This window comes from Nothobranchius furzeri, chromosome 8 (genome assembly GCF_043380555.1).
Source record: "Nothobranchius furzeri strain GRZ-AD chromosome 8, NfurGRZ-RIMD1, whole genome shotgun sequence".
Taxonomy (NCBI): Eukaryota; Metazoa; Chordata; class Actinopteri; order Cyprinodontiformes; family Nothobranchiidae; genus Nothobranchius; species Nothobranchius furzeri.
Genome location: NC_091748.1, coordinates 73,382,904 through 73,402,722, shown reverse-complemented (window position 1 = coordinate 73,402,722; position 19,819 = coordinate 73,382,904). Strand labels below are relative to the sequence as shown.

Genomic DNA, 19,819 nt, shown 5'->3' with positions numbered 1-19,819 from the left:
GGGGGGGCACACCCTCATGCATCTAATCAACACAAAGAATCATCATGGGGTAGTAAGGAGGGGTATTCATGGGTAGTTTCTGCTCATAAAGCAACAATAGACATCTGGTAAATGGCCTGTATTTGATATAGCACCTTCTAGAGTCCTGGAACCCCTCAAGGCGCTTTACAACACAATCAGTCATTCACCCATTCACACACACATTCACACACTGGTGGTGGTGAGCTATGATGTAGCCACAGCTGCCCTGGGGCGCACTAACAGAGGCGAGGCTGCCAAGCACTGGTGCCACCAGTCCCTCCGACCACCACCAGCAGGCAAGGGGGGTTAAATGTCTTGCCCAAAGACACAATGACAGCAACAGACTGAGCAGGGCTCGAACCTGCAACCTTCCGGGCGAGCACTTAACTCCTGTGCCACTGTTGCCCTCTTAATATATTTCAGAAATATTTCAGATCATTCATGTTAAAGAACATATTTACTCCTCTGTTCCTGCATGTTTCAAGTTTTTTTAAATTGTCTGTACAATTTGTTCCGTCAAAAGAAAATGACACAAATGACCAACAGGATCCTCTGGAGGTTTCTTCCTGTTAAAAGGAAGTTTTCCTCTCCGCTGTCGCTACATGCTTGCTTAGTATGATGATTGCTGTAAAGTCACTAACACTAGTCAGTGACTTGATGCAACCTGCTGGGTTCCTTATTTAGGAAACTTTTTTCTGATTGGCTTAATGAATTGATCTGTGTTGGAATGTTTACTGTGTGAAGTGCCTTGAGACGACTCTCGTCGTGATTTGGTGTTATATAAATAAACTGAATTGAACTTGCTTCTTTTTATTGTCCCAGTTTATATTGCTCATGAATTGTGTTTTTGGTCATGCTCAACTTTCATGTAAAGAATGTTTTTCATGCGATTTCAAATGAAATTGTTGCACTTTTCTCAAAAAACTTCTTCAAATTCGTTCTATTTTGCAGTGCTGTTTAACCCTCTCGCTTTCTTTTCAAGTGACCTCTACGTGACAGGATACTGTTGAGCAGGGTGGTTTTTCTCTTCCATGTGGCAGATGTGAGGTGGTGCTCACTCCTCCTCAAGAATAATTTTATTTTAAATGACAGAATTTAATTTTTACTGACAATTAGGCAAATTTGTGTTTATTTTAAATAAAAAATTATGTTTTAAAAGGTTACATAAAAGGTTCCTCTGCAAATGTTCTACAAGAAAATAGTCTCCTACCCCTTCTCATTCATTTATTTCATTTTATTTTGAGCCAGTAATGTGCCGTAAAATAAACAATTAACAGAAATTACAAAACTAAGATATCAGCACAGTTGGGTCTAAATTTAACAAAAATAATCAAAATGGAGTGAGAACAAAAACATATTAAACCTCACCCCAATCTGTCAGATTAAGACATTCACACACAATTAATAATAAAGTGGCTGCCTTCTTATTTCAACTCAAAAATACATAATTAACCTGAAGAAACACGATAATCACCATTAATACACTACAATACAAGAGCAGGCCAAATACTTATTTTCCACCCCGATTTACAAATAAATTCTTTAAAAATCCTGCCATGTGAATTCATGGATTTTTTTTCACATTCTGTCTCTCACAGTTGAAGTGTACCTATGATGTAAATTACTGACCTCTGTCATCATTTTAAGTGGGAGAACTTGCACAATCGGTGGCTGACTAAATACTTTTTTGCCCCACTGTATGTGCAGGTAGTTAGAAAAATCCGCAGGGCCACACAAACACATGAGGGAAGATGGACTGTAGACCATTTTTAGCCCAAAAACGATCATGGTTCTATATTACATAATTCATGTAGACTCTGCTGGGATTATTTAGAGCTGAGAGGCGCAGAGCTCTGATCGTTGACGCGCTCCAGACAGATGCGTCCTGAGCACGGCCAGAGTAACATTCTCAAAGTGTCGCCGCCTCAAAAACAAACTTAACACGCGATTCGTTCATGTCGGCTCATATCCTTTTATATGTTCTGTCTTTTATTTGTGCCTGATGTGTTTTACTGCTGCAGAGTGGAGCGCATAACCGGTTTCGTCCTCCGGTGACTTCACCTCACCAGAGCGGCCGGTGCGCACTCCACTATATTTGCAGTCGGTAGATCTTTTAGAACTGCAGTTCAAAGGTAACTCATAAGGTGAATATATATGAACCCAGGTAGCAGTTTCTCTTTAGGATTGAGAGGAGATGCAGGAAGATAATAAACAGGCAGGACAGAAAAATAGCCAAATAAAAACAAGTTTGTTTTTGTACCTGGTGGTTGCAACAAACAGACACCACTGAAGGTAATCAGAAGTGAGGAACAGAAAATTAAATGATTCTTTCAATGTTTAGATCAGCAGAACTCTGAGAGGCTGCAGACGCATCAGTGAGTTTGCGGCCGCTGCTCAGAGGGAGGGGGGAGAGAGCTGGAGCAGCTGGGGAACAGTAAAGATGCAAAAACTAGTGTTGTTAAAAGAAATGTGTTAACTTAGAAAATGTGGGTGCAATTTTAATTACTTGTCAACATGTTTCTCTAACGTTAAGACTGCTGCACAAAAAAAAAAAAAAAAAAAAAAAAAAGACTGCTGCTTGCGTGGGCCCCCTTGTGGCTGTGGGCCCCTGGGCCTGTGCCCAGTTTGCCCATATTATAATCCGGCCTTGCCTGTGTGAGTGATGGTTTAAGCAGGTAGGTCCAAGCTGTGTTGGACACATCACTGAGCTCGTCCGTGAGACGACTTGTCACTAAAGTGCCCAGTGAAATGTTGCTGTTGATCTGTAGAGTATTTCCTGAGTACAAGTTAAAAACTATTTACAAGTACGCTGCATCAAGCTTGATCTGTACACCTGCACATTGCTCGAGTTTTTTGATATGGTAGGACCCCCTTTTCTGTGAGACTATTTGTGCAGATTTATTCAAGTCAAATCATGGTGAATTAGGTAGCTTCAAAGGCATATTCCACCCAAATCTGAAAGTTTGTCTTTTGACACATTTACCAGTGTTAAATAAGTGTGTGTGTGTGTGTGTGTGTGGGTGGGGGGGGGGGGGGGGGGGGCAATCTGTAACCAGCCCAATCAATCTCCTGACCCGGCTGCTCTTGTGTTCAAACAAAAAAAAAGCGCTCGACAGCCATAAGTTGGTCCAGAAGTCTGCAGCGAAGCTTCTAACTGGAGCAAAATGGACGATCTCACATCACGCCTATTTTTTTTACTTGAATTTGTAATCATCTTTCATTTGTTTTATAGTACTTTAAAATTTTATGACGTCATGATTTATTCCGTTTTTCATCTATGTGAATGAAGCACTTTGTGATTCTGTCTGTGATGAGTACTATATAAATAAAACGTACTTACTTACAATTAGCTTAGCATAAGTAGCATTGAGAGTAAAAACGACCTTAAAATCACTCAGTAGTGATCCCAATTCTGCCTGGTGACCTAAATAATCAGACTGACTACAAGTGAAAATAATTAGTAACAAAGAAATCACATGTACCATTTTAGACTTTATGGCTGAGTTCAAAATTTCATTTTTGGGTAGAATATCCTTTTGATTAAATAATAAAAGTGTGCCGATGAGTGTAAATAACTGGAGGTTAAAGTGCATGTCAAGTGTGCCTCAGAGTCTTACCCCACCCACGTATCAATTTTGAAAACTGCAACATTAGTAGGCGTTGCCTGGAGGACCGAGAGGGCGGAGCCGTGGCAGTGACGAAGAGACGGCTAACTAGACGAAGCTAGCTCCCTTCACTCTGAGCAGTCATTAGAAGTGGAGGACGTTTCTCCCCCTCCTTACCCAGACACTCGAGAAGAAAGGGACCAAGTCTATTTGGAGGAGACAAGCGGACATGAGCCTTATTGTTTTGAGCTTGTGAGTTGCCTGAAATTACTGGAACCGACCCAACAGACCCATCTCTGAACGTAAGTAGCCGTTAGCCATAGCATTGGATTAGCTGCAGGGTTTGTCTCCATGGCCCCAAAAAGCTAGTATTCAGCATGTTTTAGAGATTTATCTGCATCAACACACCTGGTTTTAATCAGCAACAAACAGCTGAGCTGCTTAACAGCTTATCTAACCTGTTAAAGCAGGAAAATCCACTGAAACGTGCTGGATAGCAGCTCTCCAGGAGATCTGGGCTCAAGCTAGTCTGCTGCATAAAGTTATGAAAATATACCATGAGAAAATTATTCTGTAATGTGTTCAGCCCATTAAAACTGCCCTGATTTCATTATTTATTTACTGATACTAGCTGCTCTTGGTTGCAGGTGATCCTCTGGTGTCTGCAGCTGGTCTCCTGCTGATGTCGTCGGGATCAGGAACTTCCAGAAGAATGTGCCTTTCAATGACTCTTTCCCCCTTATTTGTTATATTAATTAAATAAATCTCAATTTATATATTTCCTGTTTTTGTTCATGTCCATAAATACTTAAACATGCTTGAAATTATAACGAGCTTTTAACAGTGAGGTGCTAGTTTAGTTCATCACAATAGAGCTAGTTAAACATGCGACAATGTGATAATTCAATTAATGTAATTTATAAATATCCATTAAAATATCAAAACTGGAATCAAAATGAGATATTTGGCAGCACAAAAAACTTGTCAAACACAATATTTATTATAATAATTGTAGGCAGACAGGAGACAGAGCTGATGGAGGTTCTCAGTCATCGAAGGATGGCTGAAGGCTTTCCAGGAACAGGAGATGTGGTGTCTCTTCTCTCTCTATTCTGCCAGATGAGCTGGTAGGTTACAGGTGTGTGAGGACATCCTCATGCTGTCATAACCAGATGACAGGAGTTATCAGGTGATCAGCCAGGCTAATGATGAGATGCAGAAAGAAAACAAATCATGCAGAAAGAAAACAAATCCAGGACAGTGTACAGTAATAAAAATATGTGGTGTTGCTTACCTTATGTGCTCTTATAGAGTTATTAACGTGTGCCTGCCTCATGGTGTAGAGTCCATATTTTGCTGAGTGTCCTGCAGTAATGCAGGTTATTAGTTAATTTACTTTTGATAGCAAAAACAAAATATTTAATTTAAAAGTTATTTACCAGGTGAATCAGCTCACACGTCACCACCTGGTGGTGACCACCAAGTGTCACAGGGCCAGAATCAGTAGCCTCCTTCATGATGTAATCACATACTTATTTAATTGTTAATATCTTAAAAATTCAGAAATGTTTTAATTTTTTTTTACCTTGAACAGTTCACTGAGCTTGCACTGTCACTGAGGTGGAAGCTGGAATCAACAGCAGACACCTCACACCGTGGTCTTTTCAGGAGGTGTGGATGCTCTGGGACCTTCTGGAAGATGAATTTCTGTCATGGTCCCTGTGTCACAAGACACTGAGGCTGTGAGCTCTATAAAAAACAAAGAAGCAGCACATTTATGAACGTTTAAAAGAGCATAAAATCACGTGTAACAATCTGTAAAACAAATTAAAACTAGAAGGTAATAAAATGTTTACATAGAAGATTATTAAAAATAATTCACCTTTGCTACGGGTAACACCACGTCAGCCTGGACAAGTGCATTCTTGCAGATTACTAAATCAGTCTGACAGCCAGTGTCTTGGGTAGATTTAGCCTGAAAAAAAAATAGAAGCACATTGATGTTTATAAAGTCAGATAAAATACAAAAGAAACTGTCCCATATAGGCGCTTTATAACATTCCTAGTGTGTGATGTTATTATAAAGTAAAAGTCAGTCACATATGATGTGGAGACCCTGAAATGCGACCTCCTGAACAGAATTCCTCACGGAACCGGGTCACGCTGTGCTGGATTTCACGCTGTAATGATGTCTGTCAACTAGTGCTGCGTCAGTTTAGAGTCACTGTTGCTGAATTACCGACTGACAAAAACAACCCGAATTTTCTCTGAGCCTGACAGTCATGTGGACCGTTTTGTCGGCCAGGGCTTCGAGATATGTTCCGATTCGCCGCTGATTCTAACCTTACATCCCGTTCCACATTTTGTGAACTTGACAAAATAGCCCGAAGGCAGTGCAGACTGATATTAGCTAAATGGAGTGAACCACGTCTCTCAAACTTTGCATTTAGGTAGGAAATTGTCTTTAGAAGATGTTAAAACTTTTATTTAGCTTACTCACCTCAGACTGTAGCCCGTCATGGTGGGGGAGCAGAGTCGGTGGGCTGTATCTAAATCGCGGAAGAGCCACGGTGGGCACAGCCTCCCTCTTGGAACGGAGACGTGCAGAATCGCGGGTAAAATGCTGGTTGCAAACTACAGCACCAGGCGGGAGCTGAATCTTTTCCAGACACGCAACCACTGGCACCTAATTTCTAAGTCCAGCGGAAAGGAGTGCAACCCGACAGAGCTCCGCAACCATACTACACTACACCATCTCACCATGCTAACACGATATGGAGCACTAAACCCGAACTACTTTCCTAATTACACTAACAGCCAAACAGTAACTAAACTACAATATCCAACAGCCAAGCTAACACTAAATAAGTATGTATAACACTAAAAGCTATGCTAAAGACTAGGATATGCTAATGCTATATGCTAATGCTGAACTACGGCTAGCCTCCTACACTCTCATGCAAATCCAACTCCCAACTCGCCACAAGGCGTGGCCGAGACTCCCGATGCTTTTATAACGTTGACACAGAGCTGCTACGTAGTACTCTACTGGATTACGTAGTATCTTACTCTTTAGCCATTGGCTAAAATTTATTCAAAATGAGTCAAATTCTATGTTTTAAGCTGAAGGTGGAGCTATACTGTGGTATTTAGGCAGAATTTTTAATTTTTTAAGAAAATGCACCAAAATGCTAAAATAATGAATACACACATTTAAAACACTATTAGACACTCATTTATACAGTTCATCAGCAAAAAAAAGTTAATTTAGACGTTACTTGCTCTTTAAGTACACCAGAAGTGTGTCATAACCCCATCCTGTTGGCAGGTTAAACCTAAACTGACTGGAAGTGACTGGAACTGCCCGGACAAACAAAGAAATGATTAACTTTGGTCAAACGTCGGTTCCTGCTCTGTGCAGCTTGTGTGGGCTGGAGGTCAAACAATACATGAAGAAGACATTTTCGGTGTTTCTCAGCATGAGTGTTGTTTCACTGAGCAGCACAATGGAAAATGCTGAGCGATTTAATGTGGATTTCTCCTGTTTATTGCATAAAAACCAACAAAAGAAATTTTGAATAAAACAAAACAATTTCAAATTGTTCAGTAAGAAAAAAACTTTAAATCTACAAACAGAACAAACAAAATGTATTTACAAAACAATAGAAAGTGTGTCTGCCACCATCTGTATCGCTCTCAGAGGATGCACAATTTCTTTCAGGTTGTTTCTCGTCAGAACCCAGTCTGGTGAGAATCTGAAAACACAACAAAATAAACAAGTTACTTCAAGTATTCAGCATCTTAAGGGGTTTTGTATTAATACAGAAGCGTGTGTGTACATAAACACGTACTTTGGTACAGGCGGAGACTTCCGAGGCGTCGCCAAAACGCTCCCGTTAACAGACGCGTTCATTTTCAGCTTGACGATGTTTCTCTCTGCATCCAGTTTGTGTTTGCGAGCAGTCAGCTTATAGATGCTGCATAATCTGTCCAAAGCATGAGGGATCTTCTTCACCTCCTGAGAACACAGAGGAGGTTAAGTTTTTGGAACTCTGAACTTTCCGATGGGTGTGCAGCAGCAGCAGCAGCAGCGGCGGCGGCTTACCTCGACTCGGTGGGGGTCCTGCAGCAGGAGAGCGATGAGGAAGCAGGTTTTGGTAAAAATGCTCCCCCCCTTTTCAGCCACTTTATCCCCGGCCTTGTCCCTGTACCTCTGCAGCAAATCAAGCAGCGTTTCCACAGAGTTTTCCACCGAGTACACTGCCTCTACGGTCTTGTGGTACTGGAGAAGGAATGGAGAAAATAGTCATTTTTATCACTCGGTTGCTTTAATTCAAATGTAAATGGCCGGTGTTTGCACAGCGCCTACTTAGGGTTCTACAGCCCCCCAAGGCGCTTCACAACACAATCAGTCACACACACATTCGCACACTGGTGATGATGAGCTACAACATAGCCACATCTGCCCTGAGTGACACTGTCGGACTCCCTCCGACCACCACCAGCAGGCAAGGTGGGTGCCAGGATCGAACCTGCAACCTTCTGATGACTGGACAACCTGCTGTACCTCCTGAGCTACTGCTGCCCAGGGGCAGAATGTGAATAGAACAAGCATAATAAATGTTTTCAGCACATGTTTAGGCTGCAAGAAAGAAAGAAAACGAAACCTTTTAAGCCTGATTTATGCTTCTCCGTCTGCGTCAGTGCGGAGACACGCAACGCCATTATCCGTCCTTGCGTAGGGCTCCGGCAGGCATGCAAGTACGTACGGAGTCGAGCCCACTTTTTTTAAACATACGTTGAACGAGACAGATTATGCAAGTTTGTGATTGGTCAGGACACCGCTGTTGTTTACAGCGCCGCCATTGCAAAGAGAGCCGAGGATAACTAGCAGCAGACACGGAGAAGCTTGAAGAATACCTCGCGAAAAAACTCTAAAAATATAAACGTTTCATCCTCCCGTGACTGGAGGAGTGAAAAGATGCGCAGCAAGCGTTTTATTTGTGGACGGAAATGACAGGAAACGTGGGTTTAGAGGTGGGGAGCGCATGAAGCGGTGGGAGAATGAGAGACAAATATGTCCGTGTTAAAAGTCTCTTATATACACAAAAAACACAATATAAACACACGATCTTGGACCGATACATGACAGGATACCACAGAACAGCGCTACGCCCTCTGTGGTCCTGCCGGGCAATTGCTTTGCAACACTCTCCAGGAGACGGAGAAGTATGAGAGCAAAACGCTTCTGTCAATCCGTGCGTGTCTGTCCCTTGCGGAGCTGACGGAGAAGCATGAACCAGGCTTTAGGCACTGTGAATGAAATTAAATTAGTTTTGGTTTTTCCCTCATGACACAATCTCTGTTTTAACATAATTTAGTGTTGTGACTGAGCCTCCGGCTGAACTTCAGGAAAGGTCAACCTCCACAAGTCCACTTAAGGTTACCAGACACGATGACTCCATCTGATTCCAGTTTGCAGAAGAGAAACAAACTTCTAAATAAATCTGGCTGTCTAACCTCTTACACAATCCGTCTGCTTTGAACAGGAACTTCACCTTTGAGCTAATCTCCAGAGATGCTCTAACTGAACCAGGAACGTGATTTTGTGATGAACTTTGCACCTGACATCTACCTTGGAGAGGTTGAGGAGGATCTGGACAGAGAGGGTGATGACCTCCATGCAGGGGAGGCTCCTGTTGCAGCAGCGGATCTGTGTGAAGATGACGTTTATGGCCCCGCTCTCCACCAACCGCTCACAGCACACTGGTGAAAGCCTGGTGGCAGTCTCTGCACACACCACACCAGCTCTTAAACATGCATATAAAACTCGGACATTTCCACACAAAACCACAAACAGAGGAACTTTTATTCTCTTCTCATTTCCCGTACTCTTGTGGGGGTCGACGTCACAGCTGAGACTAAAGGATCATCTTGATTTAAAAGTGCCCCCTACAGGCCACTACAGAAAACTGCACTTTTACACATTTACCAAATCTTTACACATTTTTCCTCTGTAGATCCATTAGTTTCAAGTCTTACCCAGGTTTTTCAGGGCCTGTATAATATATGAGAAGTGTTTGTATCGTAGGAGATACTCCAGAGCGGATGTGGTCTTGTTGCAGAGTTTGTCCTCCTCTTGAACATCAGCAGAGACTTTCCGTAAGCGGAGCCTCAGCTTCGACAACTTCATGTCGTCATTCAGTTGGCGGGAGCGGTGTCCTCTCCACAGAGCCTAGAGGAATTCACGCAAAAGCCAGAAAACATTTAGATGTTATACAGTGAAAGTTATTTTTGCTTTTTTTTATCTGTGATGGAGTGAAACTAAACACAAGCCAGGAAACAGATCACCACACCTGAGCTTTAGTAATGCCCCGCAGAACCCTCTGCCGGCGCCTGATGAAGAGGAGTTTCCGAACAGCCTGCTGGAGGACAGAGGCAGCCTTGTGGCGGCGAGCAAGCCAAGACCTAACTGCTCTCTGGGCTGTGATCACCTTCCTCCTGTCCTCCTGAAACCGTCTCCTCTGCTGCATGGCTCTCACCCACCGCTACAAAACAAAATGGGAGTCTTTAAGACGACTGTCACACTCTTCACCCACGTTTGAGTCTTCTTTGTTGATCTACCTGTATGATGATGACAGAGCGGATCTGTTTTTTGGCCGATTCCAAAGCCCAGTGAGCCCTCAGAGCACGTTGAATCTTTATTGCACGGAGATGATGAAAAACCGCAGATGTGAACCGAAGCCTCCTTTCTGCATGAGCCGCCTTTAGGACCTAAACCATATTGACAAAGAATTTAAAACACAAGATTGTTTCAGCTTTTTGCAAATTTTTGGATTATTTTTAGTTACTTGTTACAATCTGTGAACTTAGAGGATTTTAACTGCTACTTTTTTCCAGTTTTTGAGCATTTGTTATGATGTGTAACCATGGCAACAAGCTGGATTACAATCAGGAGCCGCTGATTAACACTGGAAAGGCTGAAATAATACCTCAACTGAAGCCACAAATCCCAACTGAGCTAAAACGCAAGAAGCGAGGGTGCAGAGCGGGAGCAAAACGGAGACAGAGAAAGAGGAAATTCAAACCAACTCTTCCATCGATCATAACGGGCAATGTGAGATCACTGGCCAACAAAATGGATGAACTCCAAGCCCTTTCAAGGACTCAGCCAGAATATCGGCAGTGCAGTGTTATGTGTTTCAATGAGACGTAGCTGCAGGACCATATCCCTGATTCCAGCGTCTCTCTGCCAGGATTCCTGACCCCCAAATTCCACTACCTCCGCTCTGCTCCGACACGAACGCCGGAGCAAAATCGGTCCCGTTCTAGTCAATCAGAGGAATTCCACTACTGCGGCCGTGCTCCGGCAGTACGGCGCCGTGCGCCGCCCTCTGTTACAGCGTCCGGCAAAAATAGAATCGATCCTACTTTTGCCGGACGCTGGAGCACCTCCGCAGTAAATGGACAGAAATCACAAACGCCCAACAGGAAAAAGAGCGAGCACAACTTCCGTTTTTCACAATAAATCGATAAACAAAAGGCGTTTTTTGTTTCATATGCACAGGTTTAACAACTTTTAACAACTATCAGTGGCGGCTGAAGTTTAAATGCACAAAAGTAAGCCATAAATACAGTTTCTACTATCAAAGTAGTCACTCTTTGTTGATCCAAACACTGCTGATCTCTCAACACAAATGATGGGCAGATTAAACAGTTCATGCCGATGCTTCTTCCACACAACGGGTGTATGGATCTAACTTCCGCGTTTATTGCTCGGACTGTATCGCAAGATCTCGAAAATCCCGCGCATGCTTGTTTGCCCACCTCAGGTCTCTACACCGGAGCGGAGCCGTTGTAGAGCGGGTACCAGTAAAAATGGAGTTCGGAAGCGAGCGGCTGCGGAAGGCGGGGGCGGACCGGAGCGGAGGTAGTGGAATTTGGGGGTGATTGTACGAGCAGACAGAGATCTGAAGAGGAGTGGGAAAAGAAAAGGAGGTGGAGTGGCAGTGCTTGTCAACAACAGGTGGTGTCGTCCAGGTCATGTTTCAGTGAAATTTCGTCTCTGCAGCCCAGATGTTGAACTCTTGGCAGTAAGTTGTTGCCCACATTATTTGCCAAGAGAGTTCACCAGTGTTGTCTTGGCAACTGTTTATATTCCACCTTCAGCCAGTGCTGAAAATGCATGTGATGCTATCAGTTCCATTGTCACCAAGCTACAAACCCAGCACCCCAATGCATTTGTGGCTATATCAGGTGATTTTAATCATATCTCGCTCTCTGCTACACTTCCAACATTTCAACAGTGTTGTCAGCTGCTCCACCAGAGAAAACAAGACATTGGATTTGTGTTATACAAATGTAAAGAATGCATACATGTCCAAAACAAGACCTCCTCTGGGACAATCAGATCACAGTCTTGTTTTTCTCTGCTCAGAATACAAACTACTTGTTCAGAGGCAACCTGTGACAAGAAGAATTGTGAGAAAATGGTCACAGGACACTGAAGAAGCCCTGCAGAGTTGTTTTGAGACCACAGATTGGATGACTCTCTGCCAAGGATATGAAGAGGACATCAATGCCATGACTGGATGTGTCACTGACTATATAAACTTCTGTGTGGACAACATCATACCAACCACAACAGTGAGATGCTTCGCTAATAACAAACCCTGGATCACCAGTGAACTGAAGAATCTGCTAAATGAGAAAAAAAGAGCCTTCAAGGAGGGAGACAGGAAATCATTGATGAGTATACAGAAGCAACTGAAGATCAAGATCAGAGACAGCAAGGAGGCATACAGGAAGAAGCTGGAGAACAAACTACAGAGGAAAAATATCAGATGTCTGTTCAGGGATGAAGAAGATCACAGGCTTCAAGCAGAGGAAGGATTGCACAGATGGCAGCCTGGACACAGCCAATGAGCTGAGCAAGTTCTTTAATAGGTTCAGTTCAGGAACAAACCCAGCATCCTCCTCGCATGTCCCCAGCCAATCAGACTTCCCATCCTCCTCTGACCCAACATTTTCCTGTCACACGCCAGCTCTTTTGTCCTCTAACGCAGTCATGGACTCTTCTGGTTCCATAAATCTGTCTTCAACCAAGTCAGGAGATGCTGCTGCCCCAGTTACATCCCCCTCCCACCTATCTGTCTCTAGAAGTCAGGGGAAGAGGCAGCTGGAGAGACTGAAGAGGAACAAGGCTGCAGCTCCAGATGGTGTCAGCCCCAGAGTACTGAAGTTCTGTGCAGAGCAGCTCTGTGGGATTCTGCAGCACCTCTTCAACCTCAGCCTGTCCCAGGAGAAGGTTCCAGTCCTGGTGAAGACCTCCTGCCTCGCTCCAGTTCCAAAGAAAACTCGCCCATCAGTCAATGACGACTACAGACCGCTTGCTCTGACATCCCACATCATGAATGTCCTGGAGAGACTCCTGTTGGTCCACCTGAATAAGCGAACTAGGACATATCAGGACCCGTTGCAGTTTGCTTATTGCCATGGAGTTGGAGTTGAAGATGCCATCATCCAGCTGCTTCAACCAATCCACTGTCATCTGGACAAAGCAGGCAGCACTGTGAGGGTCATGTTCTTTGACTTCTCCAGTGCATTTAACACAATTCAGCCTGCTGTACTTTTCCAGAAATTCCAGAAGACGCGGGTGGGGACCTCAACTATCACCTGGATTAAAGACTACCTTACAAACAGACCACAGTTTGTGAGGCTGAAGAACTGCACATCATACCAGGCGATCAGTAACATTGGCGTACCACAGGGGACTGTACTCTCACCATTCCTTTTCACCTTGTACACCTCAGACTTCCAGTACATATCAAAGACCTGTCATCTACAGAAATACTCAGATGACTCTGCAGTTGTCAGGTGTATCAGAGATGGACAGGAAGCCGAGTACAGAGAGCTGGTGGAGCGCTTTGTGGAATGGTGTGGAAACAATCATCTGATCTTGAACGTGAACAAAACAAAGGAGATGATTTTAGACTTCAGAAGAAACAGGGTGGAGTCAAACACTGTTTCCATCATGGGAGAAGTGGAGGTGGTTGAGGAATATAAATAGCTTTGAGTTCACCTGGACAACAGACTGGAATGGAGAAAGAACAGCGAAGCCGTTTACAAGAAGGGACACAGCAGACTGCACTTCTTGAGGACGCTTAGGTCCTCAAGAAGTCATCTTTTCATTCGACCATAAACCAAAACATCCGAAGTATAAAACTATGCGCACATCATCTTTAACGCCAGTTCAAAGCGTTCTAGAGAAGTTGACGGAGTGGCCAATCCGTAACTTTCCTCTTCAGCCAAAAGAACCAACGACAAGCTGGATAAAATCTGTTGCTGTTCCAACTGCTGCAACGATTCCTTTCAGAATAAAAGCTGAACCATCACGACCCAGGTTTGGGTCTCGCTTGATGCCAACAAAACCGTCGTGACCCCGAAGTATCTCAAAAACTGGTCTGGTCAGTAACCGCTGTTTTTCCTACCGGCTTTTGGTTCCAGAGAGGGTCCAGTTGGACCTCGACATTCCTGATCTAACGAGGACTTCCACCAGGGTATGTAGGCCGACAAAATGGCGTCGAATGTGTTTATGAATCTCCTAACCAAAGCTTAGCGTGAAGACATCACCTTCACTTCCCACCAGAACGAATCGCTTCTTCAGATTTGCTGGTTCTGAGCAACATTCCACATTACACCATTCTCCATCTCATTCACCTTAGTTACACCATACATTTAGTGTTAAAGTTGGTCTAGTTTTAATTTGTTTAGTAATAAATCTTTAAACTTTTAAATCTGACTCTCTCTTCTGTTGTCTCAGAGTTAATACGAAGGTGTTATCTAAGCCCTGCAATAAAAAGTTCCAATCTTCTGGTTAAACAGTACCCACAGATCCATAAGGTTGATTTCATATTTCCTATGGAATCCTATGTCTTATGGCTCATTAAATAACATTGTAAATTTAAACCATTACGTATTTTTTAATTGAATTATTACCTGCTGTCTGGCACTCCAGGCTCTGCAGAATCTCTGCAGCGTGACGGCAGCCTGCTGCTGTCGGATGTATCGGTTTCTCTCCGCTCTTGCTTGTATGGTGGCTCGATACCGTTGCTGAATTGTAACAATGGATGTTTTTACTTTCAAATACTGTTGTCGGTCATGGTGGCCTCTGAAAAACCTCTGGATGATGCTGGCTGCTTGATGCTTTTGGTTGATGATTTTTCTGGACTTCATTCCTCGACAGGCAGCTTGTAAGATGACGGCAGCTTTTCTGAGCTCCTGATAACGTTTTGCCTCGTGGTTTTTACACTTCTGAGCCCTAAATCTCTGCTGTAGAACTCTTGCTGCCCAGAGCTGCTTAATAAAGGTCGTCTGCTGTTTGTATCTTCTGAAGTTTGCTTGAATGACAGAAGCCGCTCTGTGCATCTTTGCAGTTTCCATCCTGACACGATATCCTCTGAAAGCTGCCTGAAGGATGACCACAGACTGTTTTGTTTTTAGGAAGTGGTCCCTGTTTCTCCTCTGCAGGACACAGGCCCGGTAACGCCTCTGGATGAGGACGGTGGACAGACGCATTGCCCGGTACTTGACTTGCTCTCTGTGCCGCCTGAAAGCAGACTGGATCACAGTTGCAGCCCGATGCCAGCCAGCAACGTCCCTTCTGACTCGAAGCCCTCTGTACGCTGCCTGAACGATAACTGCTGCACTGCGTATGCGTTTATATTGTTGCATTTGCTTCTTTGCGGTCACAGTGGCCCGGTATCTTTTTTGAATGGTGAGAGCAGAGGATTTTAGGGTGCTGTACTTCCTGCGTTGGCGGTGAGCTTTGAAAGCCCTCTGGATTACCCCAGCAGCCCGGTGCCTTTGTTGGACCATTTGTCTGGCCTTCATTCCACGATATGCAGCCTGGAGAACAGCTGCTGCTTTCCTAACCTCTTGGTAACGTTTTACCTCCAGGTGTTTCCGTCTCTGAGCTCTGAACCTCTGCTGTAAGATGCGCGCCGCCCAGCGTTGTTGTCTGAAGGCTGTCTGCTGCCTGTGTTGTCTGAATTTTGCTTGAATGATGGAAGCAGCTTTGTGCATCTTGGCTATGTCTTTTCGAACACGACTCCCCCTGAAAGCCGCCTGAAGGACAACAGCACATCGTTTGGTTTTCAGGAACGTTTCTCTGTCGTGTTGTTGAAGAAGAAGAGCCCGGTAACGTCTCTGGATGATGATGGTGGACAGACGCATTGCCTGGTACTTGACTTGCTCTCTGTGCCGCCTGAACGCAGACTGGATCACAGTTGCAGCCCGATGCCAGCCAGAAACCTCCCTTCTGACTCGAAGCCCTCGGTACGCTGCCTGAAGGGCAATTGTTGCTCTTTGCATTTCTTTATATTGCCTTCTTTGTTTGTTTGTTGCCACAGTGGCTCGATATCTACGCTGAACACTAAGGACAGAGGACTTCAGGGTGAGGAATTCCTTGTGTTCACAATGGGCCCTGAAAGCTATCTGGATGATGCTGGCTGCTTGATGCTTTTGTTTGATGATTTTTCTGGACTTCATTCCTCGACAGGCAGCTTGTAAGATGACGGCAGCTTTTCTGAGCTCCTGATAACGTTTTGCCTCGTGGTTTTTACACTTCTGAGCCCTAAATCTCTGCTGTAGAACTCTTGCTGCCCAGAGCTGCTTTATAAAGGTCGTCTGCTGTTTGTATCTTCTGAAGTTTGCTTGAATGACAGAAGCCGCTCTGTGCATCTTTGCAGTTTCCATCCTGACACGATATCCTCTGAAAGTTGCCTGAAGGATGACCACAGACTGTTTTGTTTTCAGGAAGTGGTCCCTGTCTCTCCTCTGCAGGACACAGGCCCGGTAACGCCTCTGGATGAGGACGGTGGACAGACGCATTGCCCGGTACTTGACTTGCTCTCTGTGCCGCCTGAACGCAGACTGGATCACGGTTGCAGCCCGATGCCAGCCAGCAACGTCCCTTCTGACTCGAAGCCCTCTGTACGCTGCCTGAACGATAACTGCTGCACTGCGTATGCGTTTATATTGTTGCATTTGCTTCTTTGCGGTCACAGTGGCCCGGTATCTTTTTTGAATGGTGAGAGCAGAGGATTTTAGGGTGCTGTACTTCCTGCGTTGGCGGTGAGCTTTGAAAGCCCTCTGGATTACCCCAGCAGCCCGGTGCCTTTGTTGGACCATTTGTCTGGCCTTCATTCCACGATATGCAGCCTGGAGAACAGCTGCTGCTTTCCTAACCTCTTGGTATCGTTTTACCTCCAGGTGTTTCCGTCTCTGAGCTCTGAACCTCTGCTGTAAGATGCGCGCCGCCCAGCGTTGTTGTCTGAAGGCTGTCTGCTGCCTGTGTTGTCTGAAACTTGCTTGAATGATGGAAGCAGCTTTGTGCATCTTGGCTATGTCTTTTCGAACACGACTCCCCCTGAAAGCTGCCTGAAGGACAACAGCACATCGTTTGGTTTCCAGGAACGTTTCTCTGTCGTGTTGTTGAAGAAGAAGAGCCCGGTAACGTCTCTGGATGATGATGGTGGACAGACGCAATGCCTGGTACTTGACTTGCGCTCTGTGCCGCCTGAACACAGACTGGATCACAGTTGCAGCCCGATGCCAGCCAGCAACGTCCCTTCTGACTCGAAGCCCTCTGAACGCTGCCTGAAGAGTGACAGTTGCTCTCCGGATTTGTTTATATTGTTTTATTTGTGTTTTAGCAGCAGCATTGGCCCGATATCTGAGCTGAAGTTTGATGACGCAGGATCTTAAGGCCAGATAGCGTCTGCGTTCGCAGCAGGCTCTGAAAGCTGCCTGAATGACACAGGCTGCATTTTGATGTTGTTTTACCCTTTGTCTCGACTTCATCCCGCGGTAGGCAGCTTGTAACACAACAGTAGCATTTCTCTTGGCACACAGGGCTTGAACCTCAGCTCTCATCTGTTTGTTTGCTCGGTAACGTGTTTGCAATACGCTGCAAGCCCAGAGGAGCTTCTTGTAGCTGGATCTCTGTTGGTGTTTTCTAAAATGAGACTGAATGGCTACAGCTGCCCTTTGCCATTTGTGCAGCTGCTTCCTGACCGCATATCCTCTGTAGGCAGCCTGCAGACAAACTACGGCCCTGCGCTTTGACACGTAATCCAGTTTAACTTTTCTCGCCAGGAGAGCTGCTCTGTACCTCTGCTGACAGACCAGCGCTGCTGCCCTGATGGCTAGGAACTGCGTTCTAGCTCGGGTGGCCAAGAACTTCCTCTGAATGATTCTTGCAGCTTGGTGCATCTCTGTGACCCTTCTTCTGGCCCTGTGCCCACGGTATGCAGCCTGGATCACCACCGCCGCAGCTCTTTTGATCTTGTACGCCTGCATCAGTTCATCCCGGAGAACGTTAGCCCTGTAGCGCTCCTGAATGGTCAAAACAGCACACCTGGTAGCCAGGTAAGCCCTACGAATCCTGTACATCCTGAACTGAGCTTGGATCATTCTGGCAGCATCGTGCCTCTTCTTCAGGTCCGTCCTGACTCTAAATCCACGAAGCGCAGCTTGTATGTTTATGGCGGCCCGCTTTACATTCCTGAACTCACTCCGCTGCTCTCTACCTAGGAGAAGAGCTCTGTATCTACACTGGATGATGATTGCGGCACTCTGGAGGAGAACATATCGTTTCCTACATAAAAACATTCTAACCACAGACTGAATGATCGTTGCAGCCTGGTGCTTCTTTCTTAACTCTGTTCTTACTCTCATTCCTCTAAACCCAGCTTGGAGGGCGATGAAAGCTCTTCTCTGCTGGATATAGACGCTTCTCGTTTCCTTTCCTACCAAAAACGCCTTGTACCGACGTTGTATGACTACAGCTGCTGCCTTCTTGCACCTGTACTCGGTCTGTGCTTTGTGTCGACGGAAACAAGTCTGTATCAGCGTCGCCCTCTGATGCCACATTCCCACTTTCTTCCTGTCTGTTCTGCCTCTCCAGCTGGCTTGTAAAACGATAGCAGCCCTCCTTACCGCATCGTATTCCTTCTTTGCCTTTAGAGCCAGAGCTCTAGCTCTGTACCTCTGCTGTATCAAACCTGCAGCTTTTCTCACGACGAGATAACGCTTTTGGGCCGCGTGGCTCCTAAACGCTGCCTGGATCGCTGTTGCCGCCTTGAGCTGCTTCCTCAGCAGCTCTCGGGCCGCCTGTCCTCTATAAGCAGCCTGTATTTTAACAGCAGCGCATCGGATTCGAACAAACGCTTCTCTCTGCGCGTCTCGCCTCGTGGAGGCCCTCCACCGCCGCTGGATGATCACGGCAGCACATCTCAACTTCAAAAACTCCTTTCTGACCGTGTGACCTCTGAAGGCACTCTGGATAACAAGTGCAGAGTTTCGCCGCAGCTTTAGCGTCTGAAAACGCCGCCTCTGTTCGTGGCCTCTGAAGTGAGCCTGAATAAGCAGGGCGCTTCTCCTCATCTTGTTGTACCGGCAGAAACAAAGCTGCATTCGGTACCAAGCTTGGATTGCCACAGCAGCAGCAGCTTTTTCTGCTGTTTGGGCCTTGAACCACTTCTTAAAAGCAGCTTGTATCACCGCGGCGGCGCGGTTTTGCTTTCGTACTTTCTGGGCTTTCCACCTCCTGAAAGCTTGCTGTATTTTCACCACAGACGCCTTCAGGAGGAGATACCTTTCCCGATCTCTTCTTGAGAGCGCTGTGGCTCGAGAGTGTTTCTGGATGACTGTGGCTGCCCAGTAGGTTTTTTCATACGCAGCAGCTGCCCTCCTCATTCTCCACTGTGCTTGGACTATAATGGTGTAATATCTGAGGCGTTGGTAAGCCCTCAAGGTGAACAAAGTCCTCCACTGAGCCTGCACAGATGAGATGAGAACATTCATTGTGAACAAAAGTGATTGAGAAAACACAAATCTAATTAAATGGAAGTTATATGAACATGTCTTAATGTAGAATAATTGGATATTAATATCCTAATTGTTAAATCAAGTAACAAAAGGTCTAAATTTTATCTGCACGGTTTCATTGTAAAACACCGACCTGGATGACGGTTGCTGCCTTGTGCTGAACGGCGCGAATCCGAGCCTCTTCTTCCAGCCTCATCCGGTTGCGGGCAGAATAACCCCTCCAGAACGCCTGGATGACTACAGCAGCTCCATTCTGCCTCTCAGCTCGACGTTTCTGGAGGAAACGTCTCACCGCCAGCTGG

The 19,819-nt window shown here is 45.3% G+C and overlaps 1 protein-coding gene and 1 long non-coding RNA gene across 2 annotated transcripts in view; one reads left to right on the top strand and one right to left on the bottom strand.

Moving 5' to 3' along the window:
- Nucleotides 1-3,548: 3,548 nt before the first annotated feature.
- Nucleotides 3,549-4,402, top strand: LOC139071583 (uncharacterized). The gene is made up of 2 exons (XR_011521427.1): nt 3,549-3,928; nt 4,274-4,402. It is a non-coding gene; the product is annotated as an uncharacterized lncRNA (long non-coding RNA).
- A 2,748-nt stretch (nt 4,403-7,150) lies between these two features.
- aspm (assembly factor for spindle microtubules) overlaps nt 7,151-19,819 on the bottom strand; it is a 32,672-nt gene continuing 20,003 nt past the window's right edge. The window contains exons 18-26 of the mRNA XM_015971136.3: nt 19,651-19,819; nt 14,625-19,466; nt 10,251-10,400; nt 9,983-10,174; nt 9,669-9,861; nt 9,262-9,416; nt 7,732-7,908; nt 7,478-7,644; nt 7,151-7,381 (exon numbers count right to left, since the gene is read on the bottom strand). The exon at nt 19,651-19,819 is cut by the window's right edge and continues 26 nt beyond it. Coding sequence (XP_015826622.3) covers nt 7,279-7,381; nt 7,478-7,644; nt 7,732-7,908; nt 9,262-9,416; nt 9,669-9,861; nt 9,983-10,174; nt 10,251-10,400; nt 14,625-19,466; nt 19,651-19,819 — 6,148 coding nt within the window. The 3' untranslated portion in view covers nt 7,151-7,278. The remainder of the gene's footprint in view (nt 7,382-7,477; nt 7,645-7,731; nt 7,909-9,261; nt 9,417-9,668; nt 9,862-9,982; nt 10,175-10,250; nt 10,401-14,624; nt 19,467-19,650) is intronic.